Source organism: Nerophis lumbriciformis, linkage group LG20, assembly GCF_033978685.3.
Source record: "Nerophis lumbriciformis linkage group LG20, RoL_Nlum_v2.1, whole genome shotgun sequence".
Lineage (NCBI taxonomy): Eukaryota > Metazoa > Chordata > Actinopteri > Syngnathiformes > Syngnathidae > Nerophis > Nerophis lumbriciformis.
In genome coordinates, this window is record NC_084567.2 from 6,637,187 (window position 1) to 6,650,752 (window position 13,566).

Genomic DNA, 13,566 nt, shown 5'->3' on the forward strand with positions numbered 1-13,566 from the left:
CTTCCTCTCGTTGCATACAAGCAATAAGATCGTGGAAAATCTTACTGGCATCTCATGTACATATACACATTTATTTTAATTTTTTATTTTTTTTTCAGTGACTTAAACGCATTCCAGAGTACTGGAGCCCAAATAGAAAACACTCTATAGCCCGCACACTTTTTGTGGGCTCTGGAAATCATTAAGAATGCTCTCCCGGTAACAGTTAGAGATGCTACCTCAGTAGAAGCATTTAAGTCCCATCTTAAAACTCATTTGTATACTCTAGCCTTTAAATAGACCCTCTTTTTAGACCAGTTGATCTGCCGTTTCTTTTCTGCTCTGCCCACCTCTCCCTTGTGGAGGGGAAGGGGGGCGGGGGGCGGAGGGGGGGGGGGGGGGGGGGGGGCGCACAGATCCGGTGGCCATGGATGAAGCGCTGGCTGTCCAAAGTTGGGACCCAGGGTGGACCACTCGTCTGTGCATCGGTTGTGGACATCTCTGCGCTGCTGACCTGTCTCCGCTCGGGATGGTCTCCTGCTGGCCCCACTATGGACTGGACTCTCACAATATTATGTTAGATCCACTATGGACTAGACTCTCACTATTATGTTAGATCCACTATGGACTGGACTCTCACTATTATGTTAGATCCACTATGGACTGGACTCTCACTATTATGTTAGATCCACTATGGACTGGACTCTCACTATTATGTTATATCCACTATGGACTGGACTCTCACTATTATGTTAGATCCACTATGGACTGGACTCTCACACTATTATGTTAGATCCACTATGGACTGGACTCTCACTATTATGTTAGATCCACTATGGACTGGACTCTCACTATTATGTTATATCCACTATGGACTGGACTCTCACACTATTATGTTAGATCCACTATGGACTGGACTCTCACACTATTATGTTAGATCCACTATGGACTGGACTCTCACACTATTATGTTAGATCCACTATGGACGGGACTCTCACACTATTATGTTAGATCCACTATGGACTGGACTCTCACTGTTATGCTAGATCCACTACGGACTGGACTCTCACACTATTATGTTAGATCCACTATGGACTGCACTCTCACACTATTATGTTAGATCCACTATGGACGGGACTCTCACACTATTATGTTAGATCCACTATGGACTGGACTCTCACTGTTATGCTAGATCCACTACGGACTGGACTCTCACATTATTATGTATGATCCACTATGAACTGGACTCTCACAATATTATGTTAGATCCACTATGGACTGGACTCTCACTATTATGTTAGATCCACTATGGACTGGACTCTCACTGTTATGTTAGATCCACTATGGACTGGACTCTCACTATTATGTTAGATCCACTATGGACTGGACTCACACACTATTATGTTAGATCCACTATGGACTGGACTCTCACACTATTATGTTAGATCCACTATGGACTGCACTCTCACACTATTATGTTAGATCCACTATGGACGGGACTCTCACACTATTATGTTAGATCCACTATGGACTGGACTCTCACTGTTATGCTAGATCCACTACGGACTGGACTCTCACATTATTATGTATGATCCACTATGAACTGGACTCTCACAATATTATGTTAGATCCACTATGGACTGGACTCTCACTATTATGTTAGATCCACTATGGACTGGACTCTCACTGTTATGTTAGATCCACTATGGACTGGACTCTCACTATTATGTTAGATCCACTATGGACTGGACTCACACACTATTATGTTAGATCCACTATGGACTGGACTCTCACTATTATGTTAGATCCACTATGGACTGGACTCTCACACTATTATGTTAGATCCACTATGGACTGGACTCTCACAATATTATGTTAGATCCACTATGGACTGGACTCTCACACTATTATGTTAGATCCACTATGGACTGGACTCTCACACTATTATGTTAGATCCACTATGGACTGGACTCTCACTATTATGTTAGATCCACTATGGACTGGACTCTCACAATATTATGTTAGATCCACTATGGACTGGACTCTCACTATTATGTTGGATCCACAATGGACTGGACTCTCACTGTTATGTTAGATCCACTATGGACTGGACTCTCACTATTATGTTAGATCCACTATGGACTGGACTCTCACACTATTATGTTAGATCCACTATGGACTGGACTCTCACTATTATGTTAGATCCACTATGGACTGGACTCTCACAATATTATGTTAGATCCACTATGGACTGGACTCTCACACTATTATGTTAGATCCACTATGGACTGGACTCTCACACTATTATGTTAGATCCACTATGGACTGGACTCTCACAATATTATGTTAGATCCACTATGGACTGGACTCTCACACTATTATGTTAGATCCACTATGGACTGGACTCTCACACTATTATGTTAGATCCACTATGGACTGGACTCTCACACTATTATGTTAGATCCACTATGGACTGGACTCTCACACTATTATGTTAGATCCACTATGGACTGGACTCTCACACTATTATGTTAGATCCACTATGGACTGGACTCTCACACTATTATGTTAGATCCACTATGGACTGGACTCTCACAATATTATGTTAGATCCACTATGGACTGGACTCTCACTATTATGTTAGATCCACTATGGACTGGACTCTCACACTATTATGTTAGATCCACTATGGACTGGACTCTCACTATTATGTTAGATCCACTATGGACTGGACTCTCACAATATTATGTTAGATCCACTATGGACTGGACTCTCACACTATTATGTCAGATCCACTATGGACTGGACTCTCACACTATTATGTTAGATCCACTATGGACTGGACTCTCACTATTATGTTAGATCCACTATGGACTGGACTCTCACACTATTATGTCAGATCCACTATGGACTGGACTCTCACACTATTATGTTAGATCCACTATGGACTGGACTCTCACTATTATGTTAGATCCACTATGGACTGGACTCTCACACTATTATGTCAGATCCACTATGGACTGGACTCTCCCAATATTATGTTGGATCCACTATGGACTGGACTCTCACTATTATGTTGGATCCACTATAGACTGGACTATATAAATATATATATATATATATATATATATATATATATATATATATATATATATATATATATATATATATATATATATATATCTCCACAATATTATGCTAGATCTACTCGGCGTCCATTGCACCGGTCGTCCCCACATCTGCGGTCCTCTCCAAGGATTCTCGTCGTCCCGTTGGGTTGAGTTTTTCCTTGCCGTGATGTGGAATCTGAACCGAGGATGTCGTTGTGGCTTGTGCAGCCCTTTGAGACACTCGTGATTTAGGACTATATAAGTACACATTGATTGATTGATTGAAACACTTGTCGTCTCATGCTGCTTCCTTAATTCCCTCACATATTAATTGTCCCCCCAACAACGTGACCAAATTATATTCCCCACTCAATTGACATGGGTTTGTAACAAAAATAAAGTTAACATAAACTAGCATGAATTAACCCAAGGAAATACCTTTTTAATCACATTATGTGTACAATATGAACTTATCTTTATGCATTGTATTTATTTATTCTCACCAACTATGACATTATATATCAAATATACATGTTGCTTCTGTCAGCAGCTACACTGACATTGATGTGTCTCTGAGAACTGAACACATTTTTATAACTTATAACAAAATGTGTTTATACAGTAACCTGCTCACATGAGTCACATTACAGCAGGGGTGGCAAACTCATTTTAGCTCAGGGGCCGCATGGAGGAAAATCTATTTCCACTTGGCGGGACGGCTAAAATCATGGCATGATAACTTAAAAATACAACTATGACAACTTCAGATGGTTTTCTTTATTTTACTTTGGCCCAAAATAGAACAAGCACATTCTGAAAATGTACATATCACAAATAATCCTCTTGACAAAACACTTCAAGTTAGTTGAACATTTCGAGGAAAAAAAAGGTGCATTTTCAAAAACACCTTGAAGAACACAATGAACTTAGACTTAATCTCAGTGTTTCTACAAAGCAATTAAACTTTAAGTCACAACCCATCTAGGATTGAACAAAAACCTAAATAAAGCATGAATAAAAACGACTCTATGTATCAACTACCTCATTTGTCATTTCCACATATTAATCCTGTGCTAACTCAACAAACCATACAAACTGTTCAGGAAGGTTTCAGATACAGAGATAACATTGGATAAGATTATGCTCCAAATAATCCAAGTTTGTATGAATACCTCAGATATTTGTGAAAGAAGTAGCAACATACCACAAACTAAACAGCTAATTGGCTATTTTCCCTTGTGTGTTTTTATGTGTTTTACTGCGTCTGCATTATGTGGGAACCTTTTACAGCACACTTAACATTTAAATGGTTTTCCTCCAGCGTGTGTTCTCATGTGTCGACACAAAGAGCTGTTATAAAAAAAAGCTTGTACCACAAACTGAACAACTAAATGGTTATATTCCAGAGTGTGTTCTCATGTGTTGAGTCAAATTGCTCTTAACAGAAAAGCTTTTGCCACAAACTGAACAACTAAATGGTTTTTCACCTGTGTGTATTCTCATGTGTTGAGTCAAATGGGTATTTTGAGAAAAGCTGTAGTCACAAACTGAACAATTAAATGGTTTTGCACCTGTGTGTGTTCTCATGTGTTGAGTCAAATTGCTCTTAACAGAAAAGCTTTTGCCACAAACTGAACAACTACCGTATTTTCCGCACTATAAGGCGCACCTAAAAACCACAAATTTTCTCAAAAGCTGACAGTGCGCCTTATAACCCGGTGCGCTTTATTACGATTCATTTTCATAAAGTTTCGATCTCGCAACTTCGGTAAACAGCCGCCATCTTTTTTCCCGGTAGAACAGGAAGCGCTTCTTCTTCTACGCAAGCAACCGCCAAGGTAAGCACCCGCCCCCATAGAACAGGAAGCGCTTCTTCTTCTACTGTAAGCTACCACCCGCCCCCGGAAGAAAAAGAAGCGCGCGGATATTTCGTTTCATTTCCTTTGTGTGTTTACATCTGTAAAGACCAGACTACAAAATGGCTCCTACTAAACGACACGCTTATAACGCAGAATTTAAACTTAAGGCAATAAGTCATGCCGAAGAACACGGAAATAGAGCAGCAGCAAGAGAATATAACATAAATGAATCAATGGTGCGTAGGTGGAGGAAGCAAGAAGATGACCTGCGCCAGGTAAAGAAGACCAAACAGAGTTTCCGAGGGAACAAAGCACGATGGCAACTGTTGGAGGACGAACTCGAACAGTGGGTTGTTGAGCAGAGAGCAGCAAGCAGAAGTGTCAGCAACATCACTATTCGAATGAAGGCAACAACGCTAGCAAGCGAACTTCACCTGGATGATTTTAAAGGTGGTGCTTCTTGGTGTTTCCGGTTTATGAAAAGACGCAATCTCTCCATCCGCACACGGACCACTATTTCACAGCAACTGCCTAACGACTTTAAAGAAAAGCTGGCTACTTTCCGTGCATATTGTAAAAACAAGATAGCGGAAAAAAAGATCCGGCCAGAGAACATTATCAACATGGACGAGGTTCCACTGACTTTTGATATTCCTGTGAACCGCACTGTTGATACAACGGGAGCACGTACGGTGAATATTCGCACCACAGGGAATGAGAAGTCGTCCTTCACTGTGGTTCTAGCTTGCCATGCTAATGGCCAGAAACTTCCTCCCATGGTGATATTCAAAAGGAAGACCTTGCCAAAAGAGACCTTTCCAGCCGGCGTCATCATAAAAGCTAACTCGAAGGGATGGATGGATGAAGAAAAGATGAGCGAGTGGTTAAGGGAAGTTTACGCGAAGAGGCCGGGTGGCTTTTTTCACACAGCTCCGTCCATGTTGATATACGACTCTATGCGCGCCCACATCACAGATGGTGTCAAAAAACAAGTGAAGCACACAAATACAACACTCGCCGTCATTCCGGGTGGATTAACCAAAGAACTCCAACCGCTGGATATTGGTGTCAACAGGGCATTCAAATCACGACTGCGAACGGCGTGGGAAAAATGGATGACCGAAGGCGAACACACCTTCACTAAGACGGGCAGACAACGCCGGACGACATACGCCAACATCTGCCAGTGGATTGTAAATGCCTGGGCAGATATTTCTGTCACAACTGTGGTCCGAGCTTTCCGGAAGGCAGGATTCACAGAACTGCTGCACAACAACAGCGACACTGAATCCGATGACTTCGAAGAGACGGAGCCGGCCATTTTGGAACCCACGCTTGCGCAACTTTTCAATTCGGACACCGAAGACGAAGAATTCGAAGGATTTACCGGTACGAATGAAGAATAACTTCAGAAAGTGAGCGCTATGTTTATTTTGTGTGTTGTGACATTAACGTTCGAGCAACATTATGTTGCTATTGCTCTACACCATTTTGAATTTTACTATGTTTGTGATTGCACATTTGTACATTTTGGGACAGAGTTGTTAGAACGCTGGTTTTCAATATATTATTAAAGTTTGACTGAACTATCTGACTGTTTTTTTGACATTCACTTTAGCGCAGCGTAGGCGCGGCTTATAGTCCGGGGCGGCTTATTGGTGGACAAAGTTATGAAATATGTAATTCATTGAAGGTGCGGCTAATAATCCGGTGCGCCTTATAGTGCGGAAAATACGGTAAATTGTTTTTTTCCTGTGTGTGTTCTCATGTGTTGAGTCAAATTGATATTTTGAGAAAAGCTGTAGCCACAAATTGAACAATTAAATGGTTTTTCACCTGTGTGTATTCTCATGTGTTGAGTCAAATTGATATTTTGAGAAAAGCTTTTGCCACAAACTGAACAATTAAATGGTTTTTCACCTGTGTGTGTTCACATGTGTTGAGTCAAATGGCTATTTCGAGAAAAGCTGTGGCCACAAATTGAACAACTAAATGGTTTTTCACCTGTGTGTGTTCTCATGAGTTGAGTCAAATGGCTATTTTGAGAAAAGCTGTAGCCACAAATTGAACAACTAAATGGTTTTTCACCTGTGTGTGTTCTCATGTGGTGAGTCAAATTGATATTTCGAGAAAAGCTTTTGCCACAAACTGAACAACTAAATGGTTTTTCACCTGTGTGTGTTCTCATGTGTTGAGTCAAATGGCTATTTTGAGAAAAGCTGTAGCCACAAATTGAACAACTAAATGGTTTTTCACCTGTGTGTGTTCTCATGTGGTGAGTCAAATTGATATTTCGAGAAAAGCTTTTGCCACAAACTGAACAACTAAATGGTTTTTCACCTGTGTGTGATTTCATGTGTTTAGTCAAAATGCTCTGTAAAGAATAGTTGTTATCACAAATCGAACAGTTAAATGTTTTTTTACCTGTGTGTGTTCTCATGTGTTGAGTCAAAAGGCTCTTTTTAGTAAAACTTTCAGCACAAACTGAGCAGCTCAAACATGTTTTACCTCTCTTCTTTGTAGAGCATTCAGAGTGTTTGTTGTCAGTGTGAGTCCTCATATCACCTTCACAGTCTTTATCGCTGCTCAAAGATTCTTCAACCTCGTCTTCAGCCTCACTATCTGATAGTGGAGCAAAGAGGTTGTCTACTTGTGGTTTCTCTTCATCATCTTCAGTCTTCACAAAGATAATATTCAGTGGAAACTTGGTGTAATCAGCTTCCTCTCGTCCTAGAAGACACTCTCCCTCCTGAGTGATGCAGAGTTCCTCCTCTTCCTTTTTAATGCAGGGTGGTTGTGGAGTCTCCTGCTTCAAAGTGGAGCTCCCCCCTAACTGAGGGGAAACTTCTTCTGGATTACCGATCAGCTGCTGGACGTCTGCAAGACACAACACAAACACATTTTTCACACTTTCTTCTATGTACTGTATGTGTGTGTAGTAGGGTTGTACAGTATACTGCTACTAATAAAGTATCATGGTACTAATCTATTGAAATCAGTACTATACCACCTTTAAAAAGTACCGGTACCGTCCTTCCATCTGAATGTCGCTGTGTGGCGGTGACTACTGAGCCGAGGTGCATGATGTTGAGTGTGTCAAAACGCACACACAAAGTGCATACAAGCAATAACATGGTGGAGAGGAAGAAAGGCAACAAAGGACAATTCTACTGGTTAATAAAGAGGGGGTGTGAAGTGCAATATGGAGGTATTTGGGCTTCGAAACTAACAATAAAGGTGACACTGCAAGGGTTGCTTTACACCTTTCCTGTTTGTGGGCTCCCAGACCATGGTCAAGGAGCGCAGGGGAGACGTTCCCTCCAGGGCCCATGTTTTGTCGGGGGTAACGCTGGGTCCATAAAGCTCCGCTCTTTGGTCGGAAGGACGAGGCCGTCGATTAGTTACAAGTTGGTCACTTTATGAAGAATGATTTAATATAATGTCAGTAAAACTTTATGTTCTATTCTAATCTAATCCTTGATTATAGCAGACTATATGTAATATGGACAATTGTAAATTGTTCTTTGAGTGCAACAAGAAAAGCCCAATGTGTTTAATGCATTTTAATTTATATTTTAACCTTGTAAAATTGTTCTTTGACTGGGAGTGTTTAATGTAGTGTAGGATTTTATGTTAAAGGGGAACATTATCACAATTTCAAAATGGTTAAAACCATTAAAAATCAGTTCCCAGTGGCTTATTATATTTTTCGAAGTTTTTTTCAAAATTTTACCCATCACGCAATATCCCTAAAAAAAGCTTCAAAGTGCCTGATTTTAACCATCGTTATATACACCCGTCCATTTTCCTGTGACGTCACACAGTGATGCCAACACAAACAAACATGGCACATAGAACAGCAAGCTATAGCGACATTAGCTCGGATTCAGACTCGGATTTCAGCGGCTTAAGCAATTCAACAGATTACGCATGTATTGAAACGGATGGTTGTAGTGTGGAGGCAGGTAGCGAAAACAAAATTGAAGAAGAAACTGAAGCTATTGAGCCATATCGGTTTGAACCGTATGCAAGCGAAACCGACGAAACCGACACGACAGCCAGCGACACGGGAGAAAGCGAGGACAAATTCGGCGATCGCCTTCTAACCAACGATTGGTATGTGTTTGTTTGGCATTAAAGGAAACTAACAACTATGAACTAGGTTTACAGCATATGAAATACATTTGGCAACAACATGCACTTTGAGAGTGCAGACAGCCCAGTTTTCATCAATTAATATATTCTGTAGACATACCCTCATGTCAGCAGGCCAGGGAAGCTAGGGTCGATATTCTTCTCTTGATCATCTTCGGTGGCATAAGGGACGGTGTGAGCCAAGACATCCAGGGGGTTTAGCTGGCTCGTCTGCGGGAACAAACTGCGGCCATTGCTTGCCGTGCTACCGAGGTCCTTTGTCCCTGAATTGCTCACACACTCCGGCAGATTCAATGGGGGTCTGGCGGCAGATTTCTTTGACTTTATCGTTGGAAATGCATCTGCTTTGAGTGTCGCAGGATATCCACACATTCTTGCCATCTCTGTCGTAGCATAGCTTTCGTCGGTAAAGTGTGCGGAACAAACGTCCAATTTCTTGCCACTTTCGCATCTTTGGGCCACTGGTGCAACTTGAATCCGTCCCTGTTCGTGTTGTTACACCCTCCGACAACACACCGACGAGACATGATGTCTCCAAAGTACGGAAAACAGTCGACAAAACGGAAAATAACAGAGCTGATTTGACTCGGTGTTTGAGAAAATGGCGGATTGCTTCCCGATGTGACATCACATTGTGACGTCATCGCTCCGAGAGCGAATAATAGAAAGGCGTTTAATTCGCCAAAATTCACCCATTTAGAGTTCGGGAAATCGGTTAAAAAAATATATGGTCTTTTTTCTGCAACATCAAGGTATATATTGACGCTTACCGTATTTTCCGCACCATAAGCCGCCCTGGGTTATAAGCCGCGCCTTCAATGAACGGCATATTTCAAAACTTTGTCCACCTATAAGCCGCCCCGTGTTATAAGCCGCATCTAACTGCGCTAAAGGGAATGTCAAAAAAACAGTCAGAAAGGTCAGTCAAACTTTAATAATATATTAAAAACCAGCGTTCTAACAACTCTGTTCACTCCCAAAATGTACGGTAATGTGCAAATGTGCAATCACAAACATAGTAAAATTCAAAATAGTGCAGAGCAATAGCAACATAATGTTGCTCGAACGTTAATGTCACAACACACAAAATAAACATAACGCTCACTTTCTGAAGTTATTCTTCATTCATAAATCCCTCGAATTCTTCTCCTTCGGTGTCCGAATTAAAAAGTTGGGCGAATACGGGATCCAAAATGGCCGGCTCCGTCTCGTCGAAGTCATTGCCTTCCGGAAAGCTCGGACCACAGTTGTGGCCGAAATATCCGCCCAGGCATTTACGATCCACTGGCAGATTTTGGCGTATGTCGTCCGGCGCTGTCTCCCTGTCTTAGTGAAGGTGTGTTCGCCTTCGGTCATCCATTGTTCCCACGCCGTTCGCAGTCGTGCTTTAAATGCCCTGTTGACACCAATATCGAGCGGTTGGAGTTCTTTGGTTAATCCACCCGGAATGACGGCGAGTGTTGTATTTGTGTGCTTCACTTGTTTTTTGACACCATCTGTGATGTGGGCGCGCATGGAGTCGTATATCAACATGGAACACACAAAGGGAATGAAACGTAATACCCGCGCGCTTCTTCTTCTATGGGGGCGGGTGGTTGCTTACAGTAGAAGAAGAAGCGCTTCCTCTTCTATGGGGGCGGGTGCTTACCTTGGCGGTTGCTTACCGTAGAAGAAGAAGCGCTTCCTCTTCTACGGGGAAAAAAGATGACGGCTGTTTACCGTAGTTGCGAGACCGAAACTTTATGAAAATGAATCTTAATATTAATCCATATATAAAGTGCACCGGGTTATAAGCCGCACTGTCAGCTTTTGAGTAAATTTGTGGTTTTTAGGTGCGGCTAATAGTGCGGAAAATACGGTACATAGGTCTGGTGATAATACGGTACATAGGTCTGGTGATAATGTTCCCCTTTAAAATAAAGCCAGTATTGACATTTTTTGTAGTTCCATTTATTCAGAAAAGTATTTATACATTTAGTACCGGTACTAAATTATTGGTATGGGGACAACCCTAGTGTGTAGTGTTTCATGGCCATTCATTTAGTGCCTTGCCAGAATGATGGATCAATGTTTACATGACTTGTCATAGACTCAGAAAAGTTCAGCTAGAATCACAGAAAGTAGAAAACATCTGCTTCGATGGACATTAGTATACTACAAACTAACAGTGGGGAAAAATCAATATTGAAATACATCGCAAAACTAAAAAAGATAAAATCTATCTGAAAGAAGTCTGTAGTTAAGAAGTAGAGAACTTTTTAGATATTAAATGCAAGAAACTGGATCCACTTTCTGTACAATCGCAATGATCATTGGAATTACTTTGTAAATCAGTGGTCCCCAACCTTTTTGTAACTGCGGATCGGTCAACGCTTGAAAATTTGTCCCACGGACTGGTGCTGTGGGGGAGTGGGGGGGGGGGGGGTATGGTATTTTTATTTTTTATTTGAACCCTTACTATTATGTTATCGGCTTTGTACCGAGGATGTCGTTGTGGCTTGTGCAGCCCTTTGAGACACTTGTGATTTAGGGCTATATAAATAAAGATTGATTGATTGATTGAGATCCACTATGGACTGGACTCTCACAATATTATGTCAGACCCACTCGACATCCATTGCATTCGGTCTCCCCTAGAGGGGGGGGGGGGGGGGGGGGGGGTCACCCACATATGCGGTCCTCTCCAAGGTTTCTCATAGTCATTCACATCGACGTCCCACTGGGGTGAGTTTTTCCTTGCCCTTATGTGGGCTCTGTACCGAGGATGTCGTTGTGGCTTGTGCAGCCCTTTGAGACACTTGTGATTTAGGACTATATAAATAAACATTGATTGATTGATTTATAACTTAGCTTAGTAATGCGAGCTAAATATTTCATTAGTAAGAAGCGCTTGTTTTGCTCTTCCACTTTCTTCATTTGACTTTTGCATTCTTTCATCTCCTCTGATGTGAACTCCACTGCCTTCTTCAACATATTATGTATATATTCGGATATATGTTATATTTTATATCGCTATATTTAGTCTATTTATACCTGCATTGTCCTTTCCATCCTTACACTTTCCATCATTGTAACTGAGCTACTGTGTGGAACAATTTCCCTTGTGGATCATTAAAGTTGGTCTAAGTCTAAGTAACAATCATGGCGGCTCTTTCTTTACATTGTTGAAAAGTCGGCTAATTTCTCATCAACACTTTTTTCAGGGCTTGAAATAGTTTTCAAAGGACAAAACTTCAACTCACTCACCTTCATCTTTCGTCTTTATCTCCGTTGGTGATTTGCTGGAAGTTGATTCTCTTTCATGTTCTCTTTTAGCGGACGTCGCCATCTTAGCATAGCAGTAGTCGTCCATCTTCTATCACGTCTTCAATCTTCACTTCAGATATCGCTCCAAACTCAATGCACGTTTCGTGGCTTTGGAAAATACCAATTGAGATATTTGTTGCTATATTTGCTGTGAATCATATGACTTTAAGATCGTGAATTCGAAAATTCTCCGAACAACCATAGCATGCGGGCTTCGTCTTTTTGCTTGGCTTCTAGTACATTTGCGCATGCGCTAGAAGTCAGCGACTTCCGTTTCCTACTCCACAGCACTTGTTTTTCAAATTAAAGGCATTTTAATCTTGTTTTAAAGCAATGGTTTGCAAACGTATCTAACATCAAATAATCGATAACTACTCTTTGAAAATAAAAAATATATATATATACACAAGCACGTGCACAGACTATTTCGATGAATGTTGTTCAAACCAGAAAAAGGGCAAACATTTAAAGTGGGGTTACTGATTGCTTATTTTACTCCTGTTTTACGTTGGGTGGAGGGGGAGGAGTCACAGCCCCGCTTTACCGTGTACCTCTTGCTTGGTATACTTGCTCGCCCCGGTATAAACTATTTGCTTGCCTAACAGAATTGCGACATCCAGTGGACACATTTACAACAGCAGTTTCTTTCATTCAAAAAAATGCAGCTGAATTTTACACTTCGCAAACTCATCTCGCGGGCCGGATGAACCTGTTTTGCTCGAATGTCGAGGGAGGTGGGGGTTGGGTTGTGGGTGTTAATTGTTCATATGTCTCTGATTTGCACATCAATCAGTCTGAGGAGTAAAAGTTGGCAGTTTGTTATGCAAACAGTTACCCAGCATCACTTATGCGTCAACGTCAGTTTTGATACATCTCAACTTTGTAGTGAAAAAGTGTGTAGTGCAGGTTTTTGAGCGTGCACAAACTTGACACATGAGGCCCCAGGTCCCTGGACTGAAGAAGGAGTAACCAAGCACTTGAAGCATCATCTATCTTACTGTTCAGGAAGGTTTCAGATACAGAGAAGACATGGGGTCATGAGTAGATAAGATTATGCTTCAAATAATCCAAGTTTGTATGAATACCTCAGATATTTGTGAAAGAAGCAGTGAGGAGGTCCTGGGTAGGGTGGATGTCGCCACATATGAGCAACATAC

At 41.4% G+C, this 13,566-nt stretch overlaps 1 protein-coding gene across 1 annotated transcript; it reads right to left on the reverse strand.

The window, feature by feature from the left end:
• Nucleotides 1–6,691: 6,691 nt before the first annotated feature.
• Nucleotides 6,692–12,632, reverse strand: LOC133619368 (uncharacterized). The gene is made up of 2 exons (XM_072915453.1): nucleotides 12,350–12,632; nucleotides 6,692–7,825 (listed from the first exon to the last, which is right to left on the reverse strand). The coding sequence occupies exons 1-2, from the start codon at nucleotides 12,453–12,455 to the stop codon at nucleotides 6,879–6,881; spliced, it is 1,053 nt and encodes a 350-aa protein (XP_072771554.1). The 5' UTR covers nucleotides 12,456–12,632; the 3' UTR covers nucleotides 6,692–6,878.
• Nucleotides 12,633–13,566: the final 934 nt, after the last annotated feature.

Excerpts from the sequence above, each read along its gene's own strand:
- LOC133619368 (XM_072915453.1), bottom strand. The coding sequence starts at position 12,455 with ATGGACGACTACTGCTATGCTAAGATGGCGACGTCCGCTAAAAGAGAA. Across the intron at positions 7,826-12,349 it reads GATAAAGACGAAAGATGAAG|ACGTCCAGCAGCTGATCGGT; the intron begins GTGAGTGAGTTG and ends TGTGTCTTGCAG.